This window comes from Anopheles stephensi, chromosome 3 (assembly GCF_013141755.1).
Source record: "Anopheles stephensi strain Indian chromosome 3, UCI_ANSTEP_V1.0, whole genome shotgun sequence".
NCBI lineage: Eukaryota > Metazoa > Arthropoda > Insecta > Diptera > Culicidae > Anopheles > Anopheles stephensi.
Window position 1 is genome coordinate 26,177,768 of NC_050203.1, and position 19,682 is coordinate 26,197,449.

At 45.5% G+C, this 19,682-nt stretch overlaps 1 protein-coding gene across 13 annotated transcripts in view; it reads right to left on the bottom strand.

Moving 5' to 3' along the window:
• LOC118511464 overlaps positions 1-19,682 on the bottom strand; it is a 47,880-nt gene that overhangs the window by 1,989 nt on the left and 26,209 nt on the right. For 9 of the 13 annotated variants that reach the window (XM_036054576.1, XM_036054574.1, XM_036054575.1 and 6 more), the window contains 10 exons: positions 10,562-10,773; positions 9,496-9,619; positions 8,347-8,399; positions 7,464-8,254; positions 7,189-7,250; positions 4,554-6,917; positions 4,173-4,455; positions 3,984-4,110; positions 918-1,817; positions 605-619 (listed from right to left, as the gene is read on the bottom strand). In XM_036054576.1, coding sequence (XP_035910469.1) covers positions 605-619; positions 918-1,817; positions 3,984-4,110; positions 4,173-4,455; positions 4,554-6,917; positions 7,189-7,250; positions 7,464-8,254; positions 8,347-8,399; positions 9,496-9,619; positions 10,562-10,773 — 4,931 coding nt within the window. Of the gene's footprint in view, positions 1-604; positions 620-917; positions 1,818-3,983; positions 4,111-4,172; positions 4,456-4,553; positions 6,918-7,188; positions 7,251-7,463; positions 8,255-8,346; positions 8,400-9,495; positions 9,620-10,561; positions 10,774-17,242; positions 17,456-19,682 lie in introns of all 13 variants that reach the window. The other 4 variants (XM_036054579.1, XM_036054581.1, XM_036054578.1 and 1 more) reach the window with 3 other exon arrangements.

A 19,682-nucleotide genomic window follows, 5' to 3' on the forward strand; every position in this document is an offset into this window, starting at 1 on the left:
TGATCAGTTCTTGGGTTACCTTATGAGCTCCAGTTCGCACGCGCTACCATTGAACCTGTTCCATCTATATTACTCTAGCTAACAGCAGAGTACTCGGAGTTATGTGTCACCAAGATAACTTATGCTGCTTCGCAGCTCAAGAACTCGCACGAGCATGAGACATTTGCTCGAACTGTGGCGATCACAGGACTTACTCATAACCATAAGAAAAAGCTGCTCCAGACGGTTGATTAAATTCAATGAGGTTTTTTCGTTAACTCATATGAACTTGGTGAACTCTCTTAATTCGTGGATATGGCTCAAACAGCTTCAGGTCTCTCATTAAGAGTTCCTGTTTTGGAGTGTGTTGTGAACATATTGATTGTAAGTGTGTAGGATCAGTATTATGTATGTACAAGAGCAGTTAGGAGTACTGATGAGTTTGTTATGAGCTTGATCGTTGGGTTGTGTTTTTATGTTACCAATAGTGTAGCATAATAGTTGTGTTATGTGATCACTGTTTTAGATACAAATACACACATACACGCAGTTACAACACACACATGCACAAAGGAAGGTGAAACCGATCGGTGCAACGATCTTCACGTTCTGCACTGTACATTACCTTTCTAAGCTTGATCTTTAAGCCACCATCATCATCATCATCATGGCCATCATCACCATAAGTAAAACAAAAAAACCATAAATTATGTATAACAAAAGGATCCAGAAGAAAGAAAGAATACAATACATCCGCAACAACCCTTGCGAGTGCTTTCTCTACCTCAGTATCAAAGCCACACACTTAAGCACTTGCTGTGGTCTTTTGCCACCCTTTTTTTCGTTGTAAATATCACCCTTAAATAGAAAGCTAAAATACAGCTCCAGTACCTCCCACTTCCCATATCCCACCATTGCCCATTACACCCCTTACCTACCCTCGGTTTGTACAGTGGTTTGGGTGGCATCGACGAAACGTCGCTCGTACTGCCGCTGTAACACTTGGCCAGCTCCTTCACCGATGGCAACACATCGATCACATCCTTCTCGATGATCGCAAACTCGCACCCGGTGACGGTGCGCGACGCAGGGTAGTCAATGTGAAGGGACGAGTGCATCGAGGGCAGTACATGCGTAGTACCCTGCTCACTGGCTGCTCCTCCTTTAGCCGTCTCGCTCACCAAACTGTTCGTGCTACCGGTAAAGCTTAGCTTCCGTTTCGGTGCGAAGAATTTGATTGTTTCCGGCGACAGTGGTTTCACTGGGAAGGGTGATCGTCGCGGACGATCCTCACTGGACGATAGCTGAGACTTGAGGGAGGATACGTTGGCGGTGCCTGCTGGCACCGGCTGACTAGTACTGTGCTCGGGTGTCGATTGAGGTAGTATTTGCAGAATGGTATCGTGCATTGATTCGGTTTGATTCGCACGGACAACTTTCGCCTCACCGGTCGTTAGATCGTAGATGCGTGTTACGTCCGAATCTTCACTGTACGTAAGGCTGTCCAGTTCGGGGCGTGCGGTGGACGAGGTTGGTGAGTTGACGGAGCTTAGCTCGGACGATGTACTCATCAGCGAACCATGCGGTTCCGGTTCGAGCGGAACGAGATAGATCTCGCGGGCGGCTGTGCTAAGGTTGTTCACCTTGGTACCTTGCTTCAGGATCGGATCATCTGCGGTCACCTGTATGGGACGGGCGGCAAAGATATCTTCCGCGCTAGGATCGCGCTGCTTGCCGAAGCTGCTCGATCGGTACAATGAGCTGCCGTTGGATGGATCCGGTGAGAGCTTTTGCTGGAACTGCGCACCATCGTCCAGATTACGTCCAAGCAGAAGAGACTGTGGAGGACATGGTAAAGATAAATTAGTTACAGACTACAAACATCGGAAGAGTTGCTGTCTTCTGACAGTCCCTATTAGTAGACGAGGTAGAATTAGCAGCAGTAGTTGGGATTAGTTCTTGGCGGTGGTCTCCCTCTTATACCACCTTGTATTAAGTCTCCAGCAGGTATAATGATAGGTTACATGTGTCAGTGTGTGTGTGTTTGTGTTACGCACATTGGACGAAGTTGTACAGCAGTTCCTAGCATCGTTAGAAGCAGTACCGAGGAATTGCCATGTACATCCAAAACCGGACTTTTCATCTCTTTATATCTGTTTTCTTCAATTCCTTGATACGTACATGCTTCCTTGCTAATGCTATATGAGTAGTTAGTAACTAACAGACGTTACGGTTTCTCGTTAAAGCGCAGACATCTGAGGCTTACACCTTAGTGGATGAGAGGTATGAGGCATGTGTGGCTATGACGAAGGAAGACCCCGTTTGTCGTCCCGTGTGTCCATGTGTCCCAAGTGTTCGTTTTACGGCCGGATGTTGGATGGTAATTGACTAGATGAACTGGATGCACCACACGCTATCCCGATGGATGAAGGTAAGGTAAATGATGGATGACGTTATGGAGCCGTTACGTTACTAACATTAAACCCTTGGAGGATGCGGGAGATAACATACAATTTCCAGGCCCCATTTTTCCCTGACCTTTCTGATTATCACTATGTTAAGTAAACTTTAAGCGATTTTATCACTAACCCTAAACCAGCCTATGAGCCCGCTACGTAGAACATGATATGAGCACGATCAACTTACCCCTCAGGGGATTAATAATGGGAAGAGAAATGGGTACCGACAGAACCGACATGGTCCTTCCCGGTATCTTCCTGGTCTGATCATCTGCCTACTTTGTGTGAGCGATTGGCAGTTGCTGTCGTGTTCTGTGTGATGACCTAACCTGCTTTTTTGTGTCTTTTTGTACTGTACTGAAATTAGAAACCGCTTCAACTTCGCTTCGACACAGTCACTGAGTGTGGGACATCACTGGCAGATACAAACAACCATTCCGAACAGAAAACGAACAGGACAAAACAGGACGATCATAACGGGGAGGGGACAAATGGACAACGACACATGCACAACCTCAGGTCCACTTAGATACCTAGAATGTACGCGCTAGAACATTTAACAGTAACGATCTCTCATGTTTTGTTGTGTATTTGTGTGCTTTGCTTGTACGATACGGAACTCTTAGCTAAGGATCTACTGTTGTTGGTGGTTTTTTTGTCTGGAATCTCTATCGAAGGTCTTTAAAATTACTATCCTTTTCCTATTAAGATACCTTCTAAATGGGTCGGATGTTGGATTATAATTAAAATATAATAGTAACGTTTAGTAAAATACAAACACTGTCCACGTACGGACAGGATCGATCATTCACGATCATCTTGGCGATGTGAACTGAGCATAAAAATAACTTTCTTCATTGGCACGTTCCGACCCATCTTCCTGGCGGTGGGTGACCGGTACAACAACCACCTACGGCCTTCAACATTTCATTTGCTTAACGTCGATCGGTAACTGTCCGTCCGTCGCACGACGGGAAACGCGGAGAACTGTTCTATCCGGCTCTTTACACTGGCGCTGCGCCTCAACGTGCCCAGATCGGTAAAGACCGTCTCAACGACCGGTCCCGGACTAGTCCGGGCCGGTTCCTGCGAGCCTGCCGTACCGGCAGCACGCCGACAGGACACCGATTTGCGCGGCATCGTATGGGCAGTCCGTTCGTTCCCGGTCCCATCCGGACCGGGCGAAGACTGTTCGTCGAAGATGGGGTTCAGCACGAACTGTCGGGTGGTTGCGTGCCGGGCACGGAAACTGTCCCGCTTGTAGTCGCTGTGCAGCGTTTCCTGCTCGAACTGTGCTATAATGTGGGCGGGAATGTCCACCGCCGTGTCGCTACCGGCCGCGGACGGTGTTTTGGTTTGGTAGCCCAAATCAACGGATGCTGCCCGGTGCGCGGTGGACGACCCGCTGTGGGACGGTTCGTGCTGGGGCAGGCTACGGATGGATCGAATCGAGCACGACCGGCCGACGGTGGCCGATGTATTGTTCAGGAACCGATCCATGATGTAGGAATCGGTCGGTAGTGTGTAATAGGTTTGGTGACTCACTTTCTCATCGTCGGTACTGTGCGATTGCTGCTGCTGCTGCTGCTGCTGAACGCCAAGAGTTTGTTTGACTGGTGCACCGCCCGCACGAAGACGCTCGGGATCATTGATGTAATATTCCCGACCGATCCTGAAAGAGAGCACGTAGAATAGAAATAGAATTGTGCTGGACGATCCTCGAGCACCACTTACTTCTTCTTTTCCGCTAGCACACCACCAGTGACCGATGGTAACGAGCGATCATTTTCTGTGCCAGAATCCGTGGGCTCTTTGGGTGCACTTTCGTCATCCATTAGTACTCCAGTGTCGCCCGCTACCGGTGTCGCTTCCTTCCTCACTAACCGATCGATCTCGATCATGCTAGTCGGGCGACTCTTTTCCGATAATCGACGCTGTAGCGCATCTGGAGAGTAAGGATTGTTGGCGATCGGCTTAGCGTTGCGCCACTTCATGTGCTCCCGTTCGGCAATCGATCCTGGAATGTAAACGCGTTAAGTAATCGCCAATGCAATAAGACCCCATAAGGGTATGCAATGATATGAATAGAAGACTCAAGAGTATTAACAAACTTACCCGGTATCAGTGTGTCCGCCGTATCCAAGGACGCATCTTGATCTGCCGTCTGATCGTCACCTCCATCTGTCCTTTGCTGGTCGGATTCTTTTTGTGCTGCAACGATCGAACAAGTGTCAGCGACGTTTTCCATTTGGTCGTCGTGCGTTTTCTCCAGTTCCGGTGTGTCTGGAGAAGGTTCGCATACGATACTTTCATTGCTATTCGAGGATTGGTTAGTGTCAATGCTGTTAGGTGGCGATGCCTGTTCCGTGAGGTTAGTTGACATGCAATTGTTAATGGTAGAGGTGTTGGTGAAGGTGAGGTTGGTAGAGAAAGACGTAAATGGCGATGAGAGGGAGGGAAGCTCGCTGTCACTGAATGGCATGCTGGTGTCCTCGATCTTCGACTCCGAGCGGGACTCGATCGATGCAAGCATCGTTTCGTCGGTGTTTGTGGATGGGTCCTCGTACGCAGGATCTTCTGTTGTGATCGTTACGGTCGTGGAAGGTTGCTCGGTGGATGGTGTGTGCAACACGGTCACCATCGGTGGTGGAAGGTCCGGTGAGGACACAAGTATCGCTTGAGGTGATCCGTCTTCCGTCCCGATGGAACTCTCCACCAGTGGGACCGTTTCTTCATCCATCAAAATTGCTTCCTGTACGTATTCGATGTTCTTCAAACTGTCACTGTATTCAGCCATCTGCAAACCAACTACTTCGAAGGGAAGTGGAAAGCACTCATCCAGCTCCACGAGAGGCTCATCGCGAATGGAATGATTACTACACGGGCGAACTTCCGTTTGTGCTGGATCGTTGGCGGCAGTCTGCAACTCTTCCTGGAACGCTGCAAGAGCATCGGGAACTTCGGGCGACTCTACCATTTCCCACTGATCTGTCGGTTCCATTGGTGGTGGGAAAGTCTCCTCGTACACTTCTGCAGAATGGTTTAAAAGACCTTTCAGTTCCTCACAGTACGCACGCATCTGCTCCGTTACGGCTCCAATCCCTGGAGGACCTTCCGGACTGGGCGCATTATTGTCGAACGTTACCAAATCGGGCTGAAGCGTTATTCGAGACGATTTATCTTCCTCCGAAGCTTCAAATGGATCCGCCTTGGCGGGTAGAGTTGGCTGTTCGAGTGAATGTAGCTGCTCAGCAAATTCCAACTGCTCGTGATTGGGCACGTATAGTGCGGCGGGTGGAGTTTCACGAATCTGTAGCAAATCGGGTGATGCTTCCGTCGTGCGATCAGAACCATTTCCATCCATTAACGAGCAAAACTCATCGTCCTGCCCAGTGAGCAAGCTGGCATCGTTTGCCGGCTCGTACGTATCGAACGATTCTAGTCCATCGAACGATTCCGCCAACAGTAGGCTGTTGTTGGTAGCCTCCGATACCGTGCGATATTCGGCCTCATCATCCTGTTCCGCCTGGACACTATCTGCTGGGGACAGGATCGGTTGTTTTATTTCACCCGAAGGAGAACTCTCTTCTGTGGTGGTTTCCAGCGAACTTTCGGCTAATGAGGTATCTTGTGGTGGCTCTGTTTCGACTACATCGCGCATTATTGCTGGTGGTTGTTCCTCGGAAATATCTGTCAGTGGGGAGCTGTTTTCGCCATACTCATCCTCATCATCCCGTTTCACTTCGACACTATCTTCCGGAGATAGGATCGGTTGTTTAACTTCACCCGAAGGAGTACTCTCTTGTATGGAGGCTTCCAACGAACTTAGAATGGAAGATTTTTCTGGCACTGGTTCTGTTTTGGCTAAATCGTTCAACATTGCTGGTGGTTGTTCCTCGGAAATATCTGTTAATGGAGAGCTATTTTCGCCATATTCGTCCTCGTCATTCTGTTTCACTTGTACACTATCCGCTGGCGACAAGATCGTTTGTGTTACTTCGCCCGGAAGAGAACTCTCTTCGGTGATAGCTTCCAGCGAACTCTCAACCAGTGAGGACTCTTGCAGTGGCTCGGATTCAACTACATCGTGCAGCATTGCCGGTGGTAGCTCTTCGGAGATCGCCGTCAGCGGGGAACTGTTTGCGAGCCGATCGAACACATCCGTTATCGTCATCATGATCGGATGGGGCGACAGGACCTGCTGTACCGGAGAGTCCGGCGGTGACAGGTTGTCCAGCAGCAGCAGTTGTTGCGACACTTTCGGTTGTTTGAAACACTCAGGTTTGTTAGTACTCCTGCTACCGTCTACATTACCGGGTGGATTATCTGCACTAGCACCATTACCGGTTGTACTATCCGCTACGCTATCACCACTACTATCGCTACTGCTATTAGTACTATTAGTGTCTGCTACGTTTACTACGGGATTTGATGGAGAATTATACGTATGCGTGTCTTGTGGTTGTGGTTGTTGATGTGCTGCAGAATATATGGTTAAGGTGGACATTGGTTTGAGAGTACATGGTTAATGTTCCGTACCGGTGTGTTTGGTGGTAGTGGTGTAGTTTTAGCATTGGAAAGGCAAGGATCAGGTAGACTGTACAGACAAGGTGTCAATTTTGGTGGTGGTGGTGGTGGTTAATAGGGGGGTGGGGCCAACCCTACACGGAGGTTGGTTTGTTACTGGTGCTGCTAGTCGAACGAAGGGTTATGGTAAACTGTAGGACCTGCGGCGGTCGGGATGACTTACCTCGATCTATTGGGATTTCTTTTCGATCACCGTAACCGTTGCTGGTGGATTCGGTGGCGGAACTGTTGGGAAGAATCGATAACAGAGAGCATGTACTTACGAACTCTTAATGCACAATTATCTAAGGACATAAACTCTAAGGACGCTCACAGAACCCAACAATGCAAAAGAAGCATCAGCAAAAAGAAAGCTTTCTCTACGCTCTATTACATTCGATCCTTTCATCGATCTCTCTACTCGAAGTGTTCCGCTCCACGTTAGTTCTCAAAACTTACCGATTGTCACCGGCCTCGGTTCGCTGCAGTAACTTCACATCGTCCGTAATGACGTTATTGTTCGGCTCGAACGCATCGTCCAGGAAGGGATTGGTAATGGCCGGATTGGTAGTTTCCACCTTATCCGCCACCGGTTCCATACTGATCAGATCATCGATCAGCAGTCCGGCCGTACCATTAGTGTGGCTTTGGGTCGACTGTTCCGCCAGCAGCTGACTGTTGGTAGCTTCCGACAGGGCCTCCTCATTGACCGGCAGTGAGTTGATCGACACGAGACTGTCCGGCGCCAGATGCTCTTCAAGTGAATCTCGGATTTTGGACGAAGATGAAATACCTTCGCTCGTGTCCTTAATGCTGCTCGATGCCGCCACTAGCGCCGGCTTTGGGACAGCTGCTCCCGCATTCACGTTTCCATCCGACTCGTACCCCTCACAGTCCGAACCCGCCTCCGACAGATCGCTGATCTCGTCCGCATTCTTGTCGCCGATCAGCGCTTTCACTTCCTCCGTCGGCGATGGCACAAGCATGGCGATCGACGATTCGGTCGTTTTCAGTTGCCGTTTGCGGAAAAGCCAATTCTCCTCCCACGTACCATCGGTCGCGTTCGATTTGAGCGATTGAAGATCGTCGTCTTCGGCGCCGGATCCGGACCCGGTCGTGTCGGACAGGTCGGGCAGGGGCACTTTGTGTCGCTGGATGTAATCGCTTAGGTACGATTCGTCCGTATCGGAGAGCCGTCGTTCACCGGGGGCCGTGTAGCTAATGCCTTCGTGCAAATGGACGTCGTCGGCCTGCGTGTAGGTGAGGAATCGGGAAATCGAATCGATGAAGAAGTCTTTTCCAAAAAAAAAAAAACAAACGCAACACGTCTCAAGCCACTTACCGTAACGGACATCTGTCGGAGGGTTTCTTTGCTCAGCAAACCCGGTTGGCTGCCTGCAGGAGGCAGGAGGCCAGCACGGAACAAGAAGCATGGAAAAAGGGACAAATAAACAAGATAGTGATGTAACCGCTGGCAGGACACTCGTACTAGCCGTCTAAAAATGTGCAAAAGCAGGGTGCGAAAGGCTACAGAAAGAAGCACTAAACAATCTTACGACTAGCGGGCGAAGGACAAAACTGAACACTGATACTCTTTTCCACACTCTCGACCTATGCGGGGTATGACCTTTGTACCTGCTTCAGGAAAAATAGCAAAACACTTCCTTAAAAACCACAAGTTGCCGGAAAAGTTCAAGGCTACCCCATCCGGGGAGTGTGTGTGTGTGTGTTTGCAGGGGTTCTATTTCAAACAGTGCAGAAACTACCTCACGTGCTAGACACTGTTTAGTATTGGGTGGCTTTAGAAATCACGGCAAGGAAGATCGTTCCGACACTTGAACTCTTGAGCACGATGCACCGCACACCCGACAGAGCAGGAACCAAAGAACTCTCTAATTGCATTACCCAAAAACAAAGCAGCATTCTGGTTTTGCTTGTTCAGTGTCTACGGAAACAGTGTGGCGACACGATTTCGCAACAAAATATGAATCGCCACCACCTGCACAGGGACCACAACACATTAATGCAATTATTTTTGCGTTCCTCAGGCACCGATGTGCTGCAGGTTGGTCTGTTTTAAACTGTCCTTTTTTTAAACTGTGTCGCAAAAAAAAAAAAAATGCCACCCAATCGGCGCCAAGCCAAGCGATTGAGGTAACCTTCGTAGATTAAACTTTCCTAGCGTTCCATCTAAGCTTCTTGGTAATCCGTTACGAAGCGTTACGAAGACGCTACGTGGGTTGTACGAGTAGAAGACACTCGGAAAGTTGTATAATTGGATCAAATTTTAAAAGCATTTTGGGGTCAATCGATTCTTTAAAATCATGTTACAGGGTTCTTTGCTGCGAGAACTAATTTGCATTGAAGGTACGAGATAAGATAACAGCTTTGAGAACAAGACACCTTTGGAACTAGGGCAGCAAACGCTACTTAAAGCAAACTAAGAACATAATGCCAATCACCACTAAGAAACTTCACCAAGATCACTTACCCTCCGCGGACAGCTGATTGTGGTTGATGTCAACCGTGCCGTACGCTGTAGCGGGCCCGGTCGATTTGCCTGCCACGTCACCGCTGCTAGTGAAGTTTTTCGGATTCCGATAGTCGTCCACTACCTGGGGCGAGAAGAAAATATTCGATCACAAAGTACAGATAGATCGTGCCGATGGCAATCGTGAACACGCTGAGCATCGCTCTTTCCCACTGCGGGTGTTACTGAGGACTTGGGAAGATGATCCTTTCCTTTGCACTGGGTCGGTTCTAAGTCTAAGGCGACGTTTTAAAACACGAGATTGAGAACTTCACTCTACGGCACTGAACTTCAAGGTGTGTCAACTGAACCAGCTGTCCACGTTGGAGGATGGTTCCGCGTTGTTCGATATTCCCAAAGTTCCGTTCCGCGGTGCGATAACAACTATCAAACTGTGTGTTTGACCGTCGACAAACACGGCAATAATGATGATGATAATATCACAGCGCACAAAAATGTAATGATACAGTCTGTCGGTCAGGTTCTTTGTACCCACTCACACACCGCCCTGGTTCACGTTTCCTAGCTAGACACTTGGGGAGGGACTTTCTGCAGGCACAAGAACTTATGCCGATGTGGCTGATTCTCTAGCTGGACACGAACTGATTGTAAAATAGGTGGTCGAACAACCGAGTCGATGATATGGAGGTTGGCTGGTGTTTGCCTCTCTCTCACTTTCACTCGGCACGGCCACTACCTACGGAGGGTGGCATCCTTACAAGTGCCGTGTAGGTAATCGGTAAACCTCCTCGGTAAGTGACCACGACACCTAACACATGACTCGTATGTATGTTCTACCGTTAGGCACTCTGTTGACCAATATATCTATCAATAAACCTTTCGTGTAAGGAAGACGTCTTCCTGCAGAATGCTAGAGAGTTTCGATAAGCTCGTTCATCGCTAAACGTCATCACTTTTCGCCAAAGCGAAATGGATTATCTATCAATCGGAAGGCATCACCCAATCGTAACACTTCTGGGGTGGGAAAAGGCAGCCCACACGTGGACACGCAGAGGATAACACCTACCTTATTAAGCACCGCAGTGGCCAACAGCTGCTCGTACTTCTTCGGATCGAAGTACGGCAGATGCTCTTCCGGCCGTAACGGATGGCCACTGTGGTTCAGCAGCTCCGGCAGCTTCGCGATCTGGTCCAGAATTTTCTGTATCAGTTGCTTCAGCTCGAAGTGCTGATCGCTCGGGCTGTGATGCTGCTGTTGACCTTCCCATAGCGGTAGATCTACCAAGGAACGGGGAGATGGGAGAAAAATAGAACGAAAATTAAGTATAAAGATTTGTTTTTTTTATAAAAATCTAAAAGTATCTTAAAAGTAAAGAAGAAAATTTGTAAAAAGAACAGTAGCTAAAGATAAAGAAAGAAGTGCACAAAACCATGCAAAACAGATGGAAAACGATGCAAAAACACAGAGAGAAACATTAAAAACAAACCACAAGAAGTGCGCTAAAGTGAGTGATAAAGTGGGTGTGTGTGTGTATGTTTGTGTGCACTAGAAGTTGTCAAACCGGGGATGCTATTAATAATTTCACACTTGACGCTTAAGGGGCGAGTGTGTTTCAAGATCACTCTTGACCAGGGGAAGCTGGAGTTGTACATTACACTAATGTAATGTTAATGTTGTTTGCTGCCCTCAGCAAACGAAGTCAAAGAGGTGAAGGACACTAATGGTGCATCCACACAGGTCACGTACGTGTATGTGTTTGTGCGTATGTGCGAAGCGACTCACATAATCCATCTCGCTGTAGTCATTGGCTATTTTGAGCTCGTTACGTTTCGCAAGCCGGAGACCGGAGTGCAAGTATAATTACCTTCGAGGGGCATTCCCTGATTGAAGTCGTCCTTAGCATGAACCTGCCTTTAATTAGCATTCTACGCTCGATTCGATTAAGTTCTTTGCTATTTTTGCGCGTTCGTCCGTTAGGGAAGCTTGGTGGAGCCACACAAAAAAGCATTCCCTATGCCCCACAGACAACACGGGGCTTGCTCCTCCATCTTGAGTCTCGTGTCGTGTGATGAGCGTGCATGAGCGTGAGTGGCCCCGTTGTTTTTTTTTTGGGTCTGTTCTGTTTTTACAACAATCCGTTTTATTCACCTGATTGTGTGCGTTTGTGGTTTTTGTGTATACATCCACAACCACACGACCGAAACTGCTAATTACGTCAATGGCCAACAGCTAAACAAAACACCGTTGCGGAAGGTGACACATAAGATGGAGCGATAGCAAACAAAAAAGGAAACTAACTCGGGGGGGTTAATTTAAATTGTTTTATTTTTTGGGACTAGCGCAAAATAATGATATTGTTTTCTAACAACACTTTCCTTTTTATTACAAAGATATGAATGTGGGTACGCTACGAAAATGCGTCCATTTTTTCACGTACCGCCACTGATGCAAAGGGCTTTCATGTGAGGAGGGTTTGTTTGCCCTTGCGTTTGACATCTTTATCGTGATGACCTTCGGACCGGAAGTTGGGTTTGTTGACTTGAAAATCTCATATCACAGATAATAATTGTACCCTGCGTATGGTTTTGCTAAAGGAACCGATTTCTCAACTGTATATTTATACAGTGCGTGGCATAGCTGTAAGATGATATGATCTTTGCTACTTTTGGGGAAAACAGAAATCTGGATTAATTTTTTTTATTATACTTTGGCTCAACAACCTCGAGAGGTCTTGGCTGGTCGTTACAAGCTTCCTTGATGTACTTTACTCACGGATCGATAGTTAATCCTGCGAACGGACGGACGGTCCGGATGAGTTTCGATAGCCGGTTAACGTTTTTAATTAGCGTTCAATTAAAATTGCAATACCTGAGTAAAACTATTTCAAAATATGCAGTGACATCCAATAGAAATAGAATGACCACCTTTTGATTTAAATCATACAGTTCAGGTAATTATGCTGCTATTTGCAGTCTCGTACACAGGAATGAATATCCAACTGCTGGTGAAATCAAGTCACAGGAAGCAAGGGATGGAGGCCGGGAAACCATTCGCGACTGGAGCGTCAAAGAAGAAAATGCCGGTTTTAAACGAATGAATTTAGTGTTTTGTTTCCTTTTCTGGGAAACGATCCTATCATTACATGAATTGAGATTTCTTTTGTTTTTTTATCATCATCATTATTTTCTTTAATTAATTAATTTTTGAACAAAACATTAACATTGAATTGATATAGAAAGTCAAGCTGTTGAGAGTGCTTTTGCCAGTTTTTGCCTAAAACTCGAAGAAGTATCGGAAGCAGTGGTTTAAAAATCGAATATAAAAGGAGTCTTATTCTATCGTCCATCAGTGTATGTGTAATATGTTGAATAAATATATGCGATTTTAGAGTTGATCTTCTCCTTTTTTCTTGGCCTAAAAACTTCCTAAGGTCATGCCTGCCATTTCTGGCTTACTTTACTTTTTAATACCGCATAGTTGGATGGTCAGTCCTCACTCCGGGGGAACGGCCCAGATGGGATTTGAATACCAGTCCTGCCGTGTGTAGACCGGGTTCTCTGTAACACTGGCGTGTCACATTAGCTGCCGTAAATTGTGGTAATATTTTGTCATATTCTCTCGTTTGATCTTTTTCCGATGTGTATATTGTTTATTTTATTTTCTAAAATAGCAAACACACTAACGGCACTAGCTACAGTTGATATGAATAGTACCAATCAACGTGTTAAGATAATATACATAAAATAATGATTGCCCCTTTATAGGAAGAAATATATTACAACTAGCACAACGCGGTTTCTCCCAGTTCACACTTAATTCAAGAAACTGTTTAAGATCGCCAAAAAATTGCCTCAATTATCAGTGACCCGCCAAATAAAACCGAAAACTGCAGCAAATGAACCGAATGAACGTGCGCCAGGCACTGAAAACCACCGAAACAAACAAAACGGCAACAATGAAACGAAAAAAGTATCTAAAAAAACTTAACAAAACACAGTGAAGCAAAACAACCTCTTCTGTTCCGTTCGTTCCGGCGGCCTAGGTTTGCTGCCGGTCGTGAAACTTTGGACCAACACAGTTGTCTTTGGTCGATTTTTTGTGTGCTTGTGTTTCGTGTCTTGTCGCGGTCACTTGAACTCATCAACCATTCACAACCGAAGCTTCATCGCAGCTGCGTTGATCGTTAGTCGATTGATCACGCAAATTACCGTTGACCGAGCGTACGTGTGTGTGTGTGTGTGCGCGAAAATGGAAAAGCTTCCTTCAATCACACTTGCGTGTTTTCCACATGACTGATTGACGACATGCACCGGCTCCATCTTCGGTTTTTGTCCCGGTTTTGCCGAAAGCGAGGAAGAATGTTCACTTCGGCCGGCTCTATTTGCATAAGGGGAAATCAATCGGTATTATGCCGATTTAATGCATGATTTACCTTGATCAGTTGCAGTTTTTGTTAAGTGAAGATTCGATACAGAAAAAAAGAAGAGAGCTGATAATGTGAAGCTCCCTTAATGATCGTTTTTTCATCTTCTCTTAAGGTTAAAAATCGCGAGGAAATGGCAGTTAACTCATTTCTCTTGGCTGCAATCAGCATTTAAACGTCCTTCAGCGTGATTCGTCCTTCAGGTGTGAAACCTGTTTCACTCCTGGTACGGCATTAATTTTCCTTGCGGCAGCAACTCTTTCAACGCAACCTCAGCAATGGCGTTGCATTGAAATCGAGATGCAAAATGGTTCCTCCCAACAGCAGCAGCATTCGGTGGCACAGGTGGCGCGTGAAGGGCACGAAGGTCGCGCGAAATTGAAGAGCGAAAGGTGACCGTAATCGCGGACGTCTTTCGCGTGTGTGTGTGTGTGCGTATGTTAGTGTGCAGCCGGTGTCAAGTTCACCGTCGCACGTAATGGCCGTTAATCTCGGTGGCTTACACCGGGTCTGGTGGTGATTTTGGACCGCACGGTTCTGCTAGGACGCGAGTCTGTGTTTTGACGTAGAGCAATAAAGCCTTGGGTGGTGGCGCCGGATTTTATTTTACGTACCGCAATAATCAAAGTTTGGGCGCTTTAATCTGTTGCTGTTACTTGTCGAAAAACACACACGAAATCCAGGGTGCGGTGCGATCAGACGCGGCTAAGGTTATCAGGGTGGATAAATATTGATAACAATGTGGTAGCTCAGAGTGCTGCATTCTGAACGTTTCACTATCGTTTCACCATGGGAAGATAGTTTAAGCGTCCTTCTTCATAGCTTTATAGGAGCTGTGCAGTAGATAAAATTCGATATCATGTTTTTTTCGTTTGTCTGAGCCATGCGTTCAATAATAAAATGGTTTAAAAAGATAGCTGAATGTCTCAGTCGAAGGCTTTAAAAACACTTTCCGTGTTTTGTAGGAAAATTTTCTTGATCGTAATTAACGGTTGACTTCAAATCGGATTAGCTTTGGCAACGCTTGCCTAACACATTGTGTATAACAATTCCGATAAAGAATCTACGTTTCAGAGTTAATGTGAGCTAATAGTAATTTAAGAGCAAATTAGTTTCAAATGTTTTACCCTCAGAGATCATTGTAGCGTATAGCATTTTCAAAGAGAACAAAGATTCGACCAAAGATAAATTTGAGTTTTCAACAAGTAAAGAATATGAACGGAATGTTCTCAAATCGACCACAGCTCTATGTGACGTAGATTTTACATGAACAAGGCCATTTTTAACTTCGGTTAAGACTCTTCTCTACTCTGCTTTCCATCGAACTACCCAGATTTTTGCGAAGTTTAAGTTCATAAGAAACTACATGAAACAAAGGACATGATGAATTGAAGCAGAGTGTAAGCCATATTCTCTGGACTCCGTTCAAACTGTTCATGAGGTCGTCTTGAATGGAAGATTAAAGGATCCTTTACTGGTCATGTGTTTTTTTTATAATTAATATTTCCCAGTGGTGATTTGCTGCTTCCATATGCCCTATATGGACCCAAATCCATCATACTTCCTTATTGCAGACTTTCAGACAGACAGACATCGCAGACTTTCCAAAAGATTATAAGTTTCTCTTCCGGAAACAGGCCTAGTACACCTTGCCTATAGGGGATATTTATTTTCCTCAGTTATTTTTAAGCAGATGATTCTGTAATTCTGTCATGCAATAAGTCATGAACAGAAGTCACTCAACTTTAATATATCGGATGCACCTATTCACAGGGCTGACATATTTTAGTCTAATTATCTGTGCCTGTGCCTGTTTACGTAACTTCGAAATGAAGAATGAAGACTCCAGACAGATTTATTGGTTTGCATGATCCTGTGTTCGAAATTTCTCTCCACAGAGAATGATGCGAACCCTGTCAAAAAGACGATCAATTGATCATAGCTTCTTCTTCTGTGCTAGTAAAACCTCTAAAGGTCTCGGCCTGCCATTTCTGGCTTTCTGTGACTTAATTTTACACGGAGCAAAGCAGTCTGGTGTGCGTACAGCGTACGGGAAGCTGGTGTGGAAGAGTTTTGATCCAGGGTCCTGCCGTATGAAGACTGGCACCAGTCGCAACAATGTACTCATATTACCGTTGAGAGTATCGAGCAATTTAATTTATCAAGTAACGAGATAACCGATGAATCACGGTTGTTATTCTTGTGAGGGGTCTGAAACGTTCAACAGGAAACTGAGCCACTCATCAAGGTATTGATCTTGAAATTGGCGGGTTTAGTCACTCCTTTATGTGGTAGTTTTTATAAAATTTCAAAGAATAAAGATAAAGGTAAACGCATGGTGGCCATCAACTAGGATTATTTACTATTTCAGCCCCAATTTACCTTTTCTAGGATGTTTGAAAGCATAAGACATTAAAAAAAAAACTTAATAGCGAGACTGCGCTCTTTATAATGGATTTATTCCGATCAATGTTATGAATCATTCAGATGAGGTATGCCGTTGGACATTCCGCACGCTGAGGCGTTGCTTCCTAAATGAATCACAGCTTAAAGACTCCCGTACACATTAAAACAGTCCACAAACAAGATTGAAAGCCGGTCACAATTTCTTAACTCTACGCTTTCAAATAATTACTAATTCGCGATCGCGATATCGGGAAGCAAACCTCCGTGAAGATGTATCTAACACGTTCAATATGCTTATATTGCGAGTTTGCGAGGTGGTTTTACTTTCTTCCATCGAAGCTTCCGTGTGCCGGCGAAAGGTGAAACAGATCGCAAATTTTCCATTGCTAATTTTGAGCGAAAGGATGAACGCGTCACTTCGTAACCCGGCTTATCAGCTACTTAGCTGCATATTGCGTCCAGCGTTACCTCACCGCAGATCAACCAATTGATAAACGATGCTTGGATCGTGCATCGAATTAAGTTGGGCAATTAATTAAAAACTGACTTCAAAATGTTTACGCTCTGTGTGTATCGTACCGCAAAACAATAACGTCCTTCACACTTTATCAGCGTTTCTGGGTGATCATGATTATTTAAATGAAGCTGTCTTAATTTTGCGTCCAATATCACCAACGGCGTTTTCTAGCCGGACGAAGCGCCGCCATCGCAATCGATAACTTATTTTGCGCTTCAAATTAGTGTGACTGTTTTGCCATTTGCATTATTGCCTTAATCTTTTCCCCATCGAATCAGTGGAGCGAGAAGCTGTGAAAATGCGGAGAGCATGATTGACAGTTATGATGCAAGTATGGCCTCCGCCGGAGCCATCTTAATGTGCCATATCGAGGCGCAAGTTTTCTATTCTTGACTCTTACCTAGCACAACTTGAAGGATGTAGACGGCCACGTACGACACGACAGCGGTGAGCAGATAGTAGCTAAGGAACGAACAGCTGCAGAACACCATATTTGATGCGTTTTTTTTTATCTCGTTCTTTTATATAATTCACTTCACCAACTGTTACACACTATTACACACAACCACACTTGTTTGCTCTTTTCTTCAACTACCCTTCCCGGTTGACGCTTCTAATAAGGTTTTGCAGGAATACGAAATAATACGAGAATCAAATAACTTTTCTATTTTGCACCAATCCATCCGAGCACTGTTCTTATTTTACTTCTGTTCCGTTGTACCGTGATTGCAGGTCGGCAAAAGATTGAGCATAAATCAAGCAACTGAATCGGTCTCATCCAAACAAAAATGTTTCAGTTCCAATTTTCCACCCAAATTTCCCTCCCTCCTTTTCCGTTTCCAGTTGGCAGGCGAAAGCCCCAAGTGTCATGTGGTCGATGAAAAACTTAAACCTCCCTCCGAACCCTTGTTTTGTGACAGTTTTTGTTGTTGTTGCTTCGCCAACATCATCGTCTGGTGCGTGTACGCCCTCGCTAGATCAGTTTGGCGTGAAAATTGTTTTCCTCACGGGGCACGGGTGATGCGAACAACTTAATTAAATTTTCTTACCACCGATGTTAGAATGAAACCGATGGGGGAAAAAAACGATGGCGCGCGGACTGTAATAGTTTCCCTGCGTCCATGACCGGGAACGATGGGTTTCGGGGGAAGCGTACTGGAGCAGCTAGATTATTGGAAAAGTTTCATTCAACCATTCAAGTGGGTGCTTGGGAAAGCTCCCAGCCCCATCCAACGCCGTGTGTGGGTTTAGATTTCAATCGAAGCTAAGCTGTCATGAGCTGAGAGTTCAGTTTTTCATTCCTCGCTTCCATGCCATATTTTGTGGGGCTGGTGACAAAGTAAAACAAAAAATTGGTAACACAATGAGCTTCCTGTAATTTGCGACCGGTTCAGTATCGGTAAGGTTGTGATTCGACCCCTCCCCCCCCCCCCCCCCCCCTCAAAAGGTAAGATAAGCATAGATTTCATTCGCTGCGACCCACGGGAAGATAAGATTAATTTTTGGCTTTATTTACACATTGCCCGCTGCCTATGACGACAGCTTTGGTGAGCTTCACTGTAATGGTATGTTACCCACGGTACAAGAAAAAAAAGCTGCAGTTGATTAGAGATCCCTTTTTAGTCTGGTATGCGGCAGGAATGGATTAAAAGATTGTGCCGTTTAAGTCCCGATGAAACAAAGCTTAAGCAACGTTTGGTTATGCCTGCAAACTCAACTGAATGTATAGGAGAGGATTGAACTTGAATAATATCATAGAAAATATGCTATAGCAATATGCTTTAAAGACATCACCGTTAAGACGTGATAGCATTCTTAATTTATGCTGGTATTGTTTAGAATTTCTAAACTCCAAATGATTCAATTGAAAATGAAAAAAAATCTCTATATTTTTTTTTTCGTCTTAAAAAATCACCCAAAACGTGCGCTTATCGCTCGAGCTTTTAAGCTGCTATAAATCAAACTTTCCCATCGGGTCCATCTCACACGCTGAGCTCGCAAAAGAAGAAAAAAAACTATGAAACGATGATTTAATACAATTCTATTCCGGCCAGTAAAGCCTCGCATTTCACCCCTGCTTCTTCGTGAATATTGCATGAAACCTGACTGTTCTTGCTTTCTTGCTGTTGTGTGTGTGTGGCTTTTTTTTTCTCTTCCAACCCTCACGAAGAAGAACGCACACTTTTCTTCCACAGTTCCACCACACCACAAAACCATATTAATAGCGTAATTGAACCACAAATTAGCCGCACAGTGCACTTCCTTCCGGGTGGCGAAAGAAAAAAGCTCACCCGAAAGAAACAACTCACATAAACAACAACGGTGGATAATGCGGAAAAATTCATGGAAGTGAATGGGACTTTTTCCAAACACACGAGCGCGTGTGTGATTTTCAGCCAAAAAAAGCGAAAGGTTTAAAAAAACAAGCTGGCCTTATACCAATATTAATGGGGTGCGATCGGTTAAATTGTTAATCAGGTTTAAAGGGGGCTGGGTGCGCCACAAAACGCCAACAGTTTTCCACGAAAAGGATAAGCCCAAAGAGAAAAAAAAACTCGACTGGAACTGGTCACGAAAATTGATGCAATAATGTTTCCACCAAATAAATAAATGCAAACATAGGGCACGGCGTGTTGACTGATAAGAGGGCAGCGACGACGACGATGATCCTGCCTTACTGGTTGGATGCTACCGCCATCGCCTTTAGTACGTTTATTATGACTTATTCATTGGGTGCTTGGTTTCGATTTTGGTTCGATTTCGGTTGCAGTCGGTTGTAACTTTTCACCACTTTCCACATGGCTGGAAAGCCCACTGACCGGTCACTAATTGGGAATCAT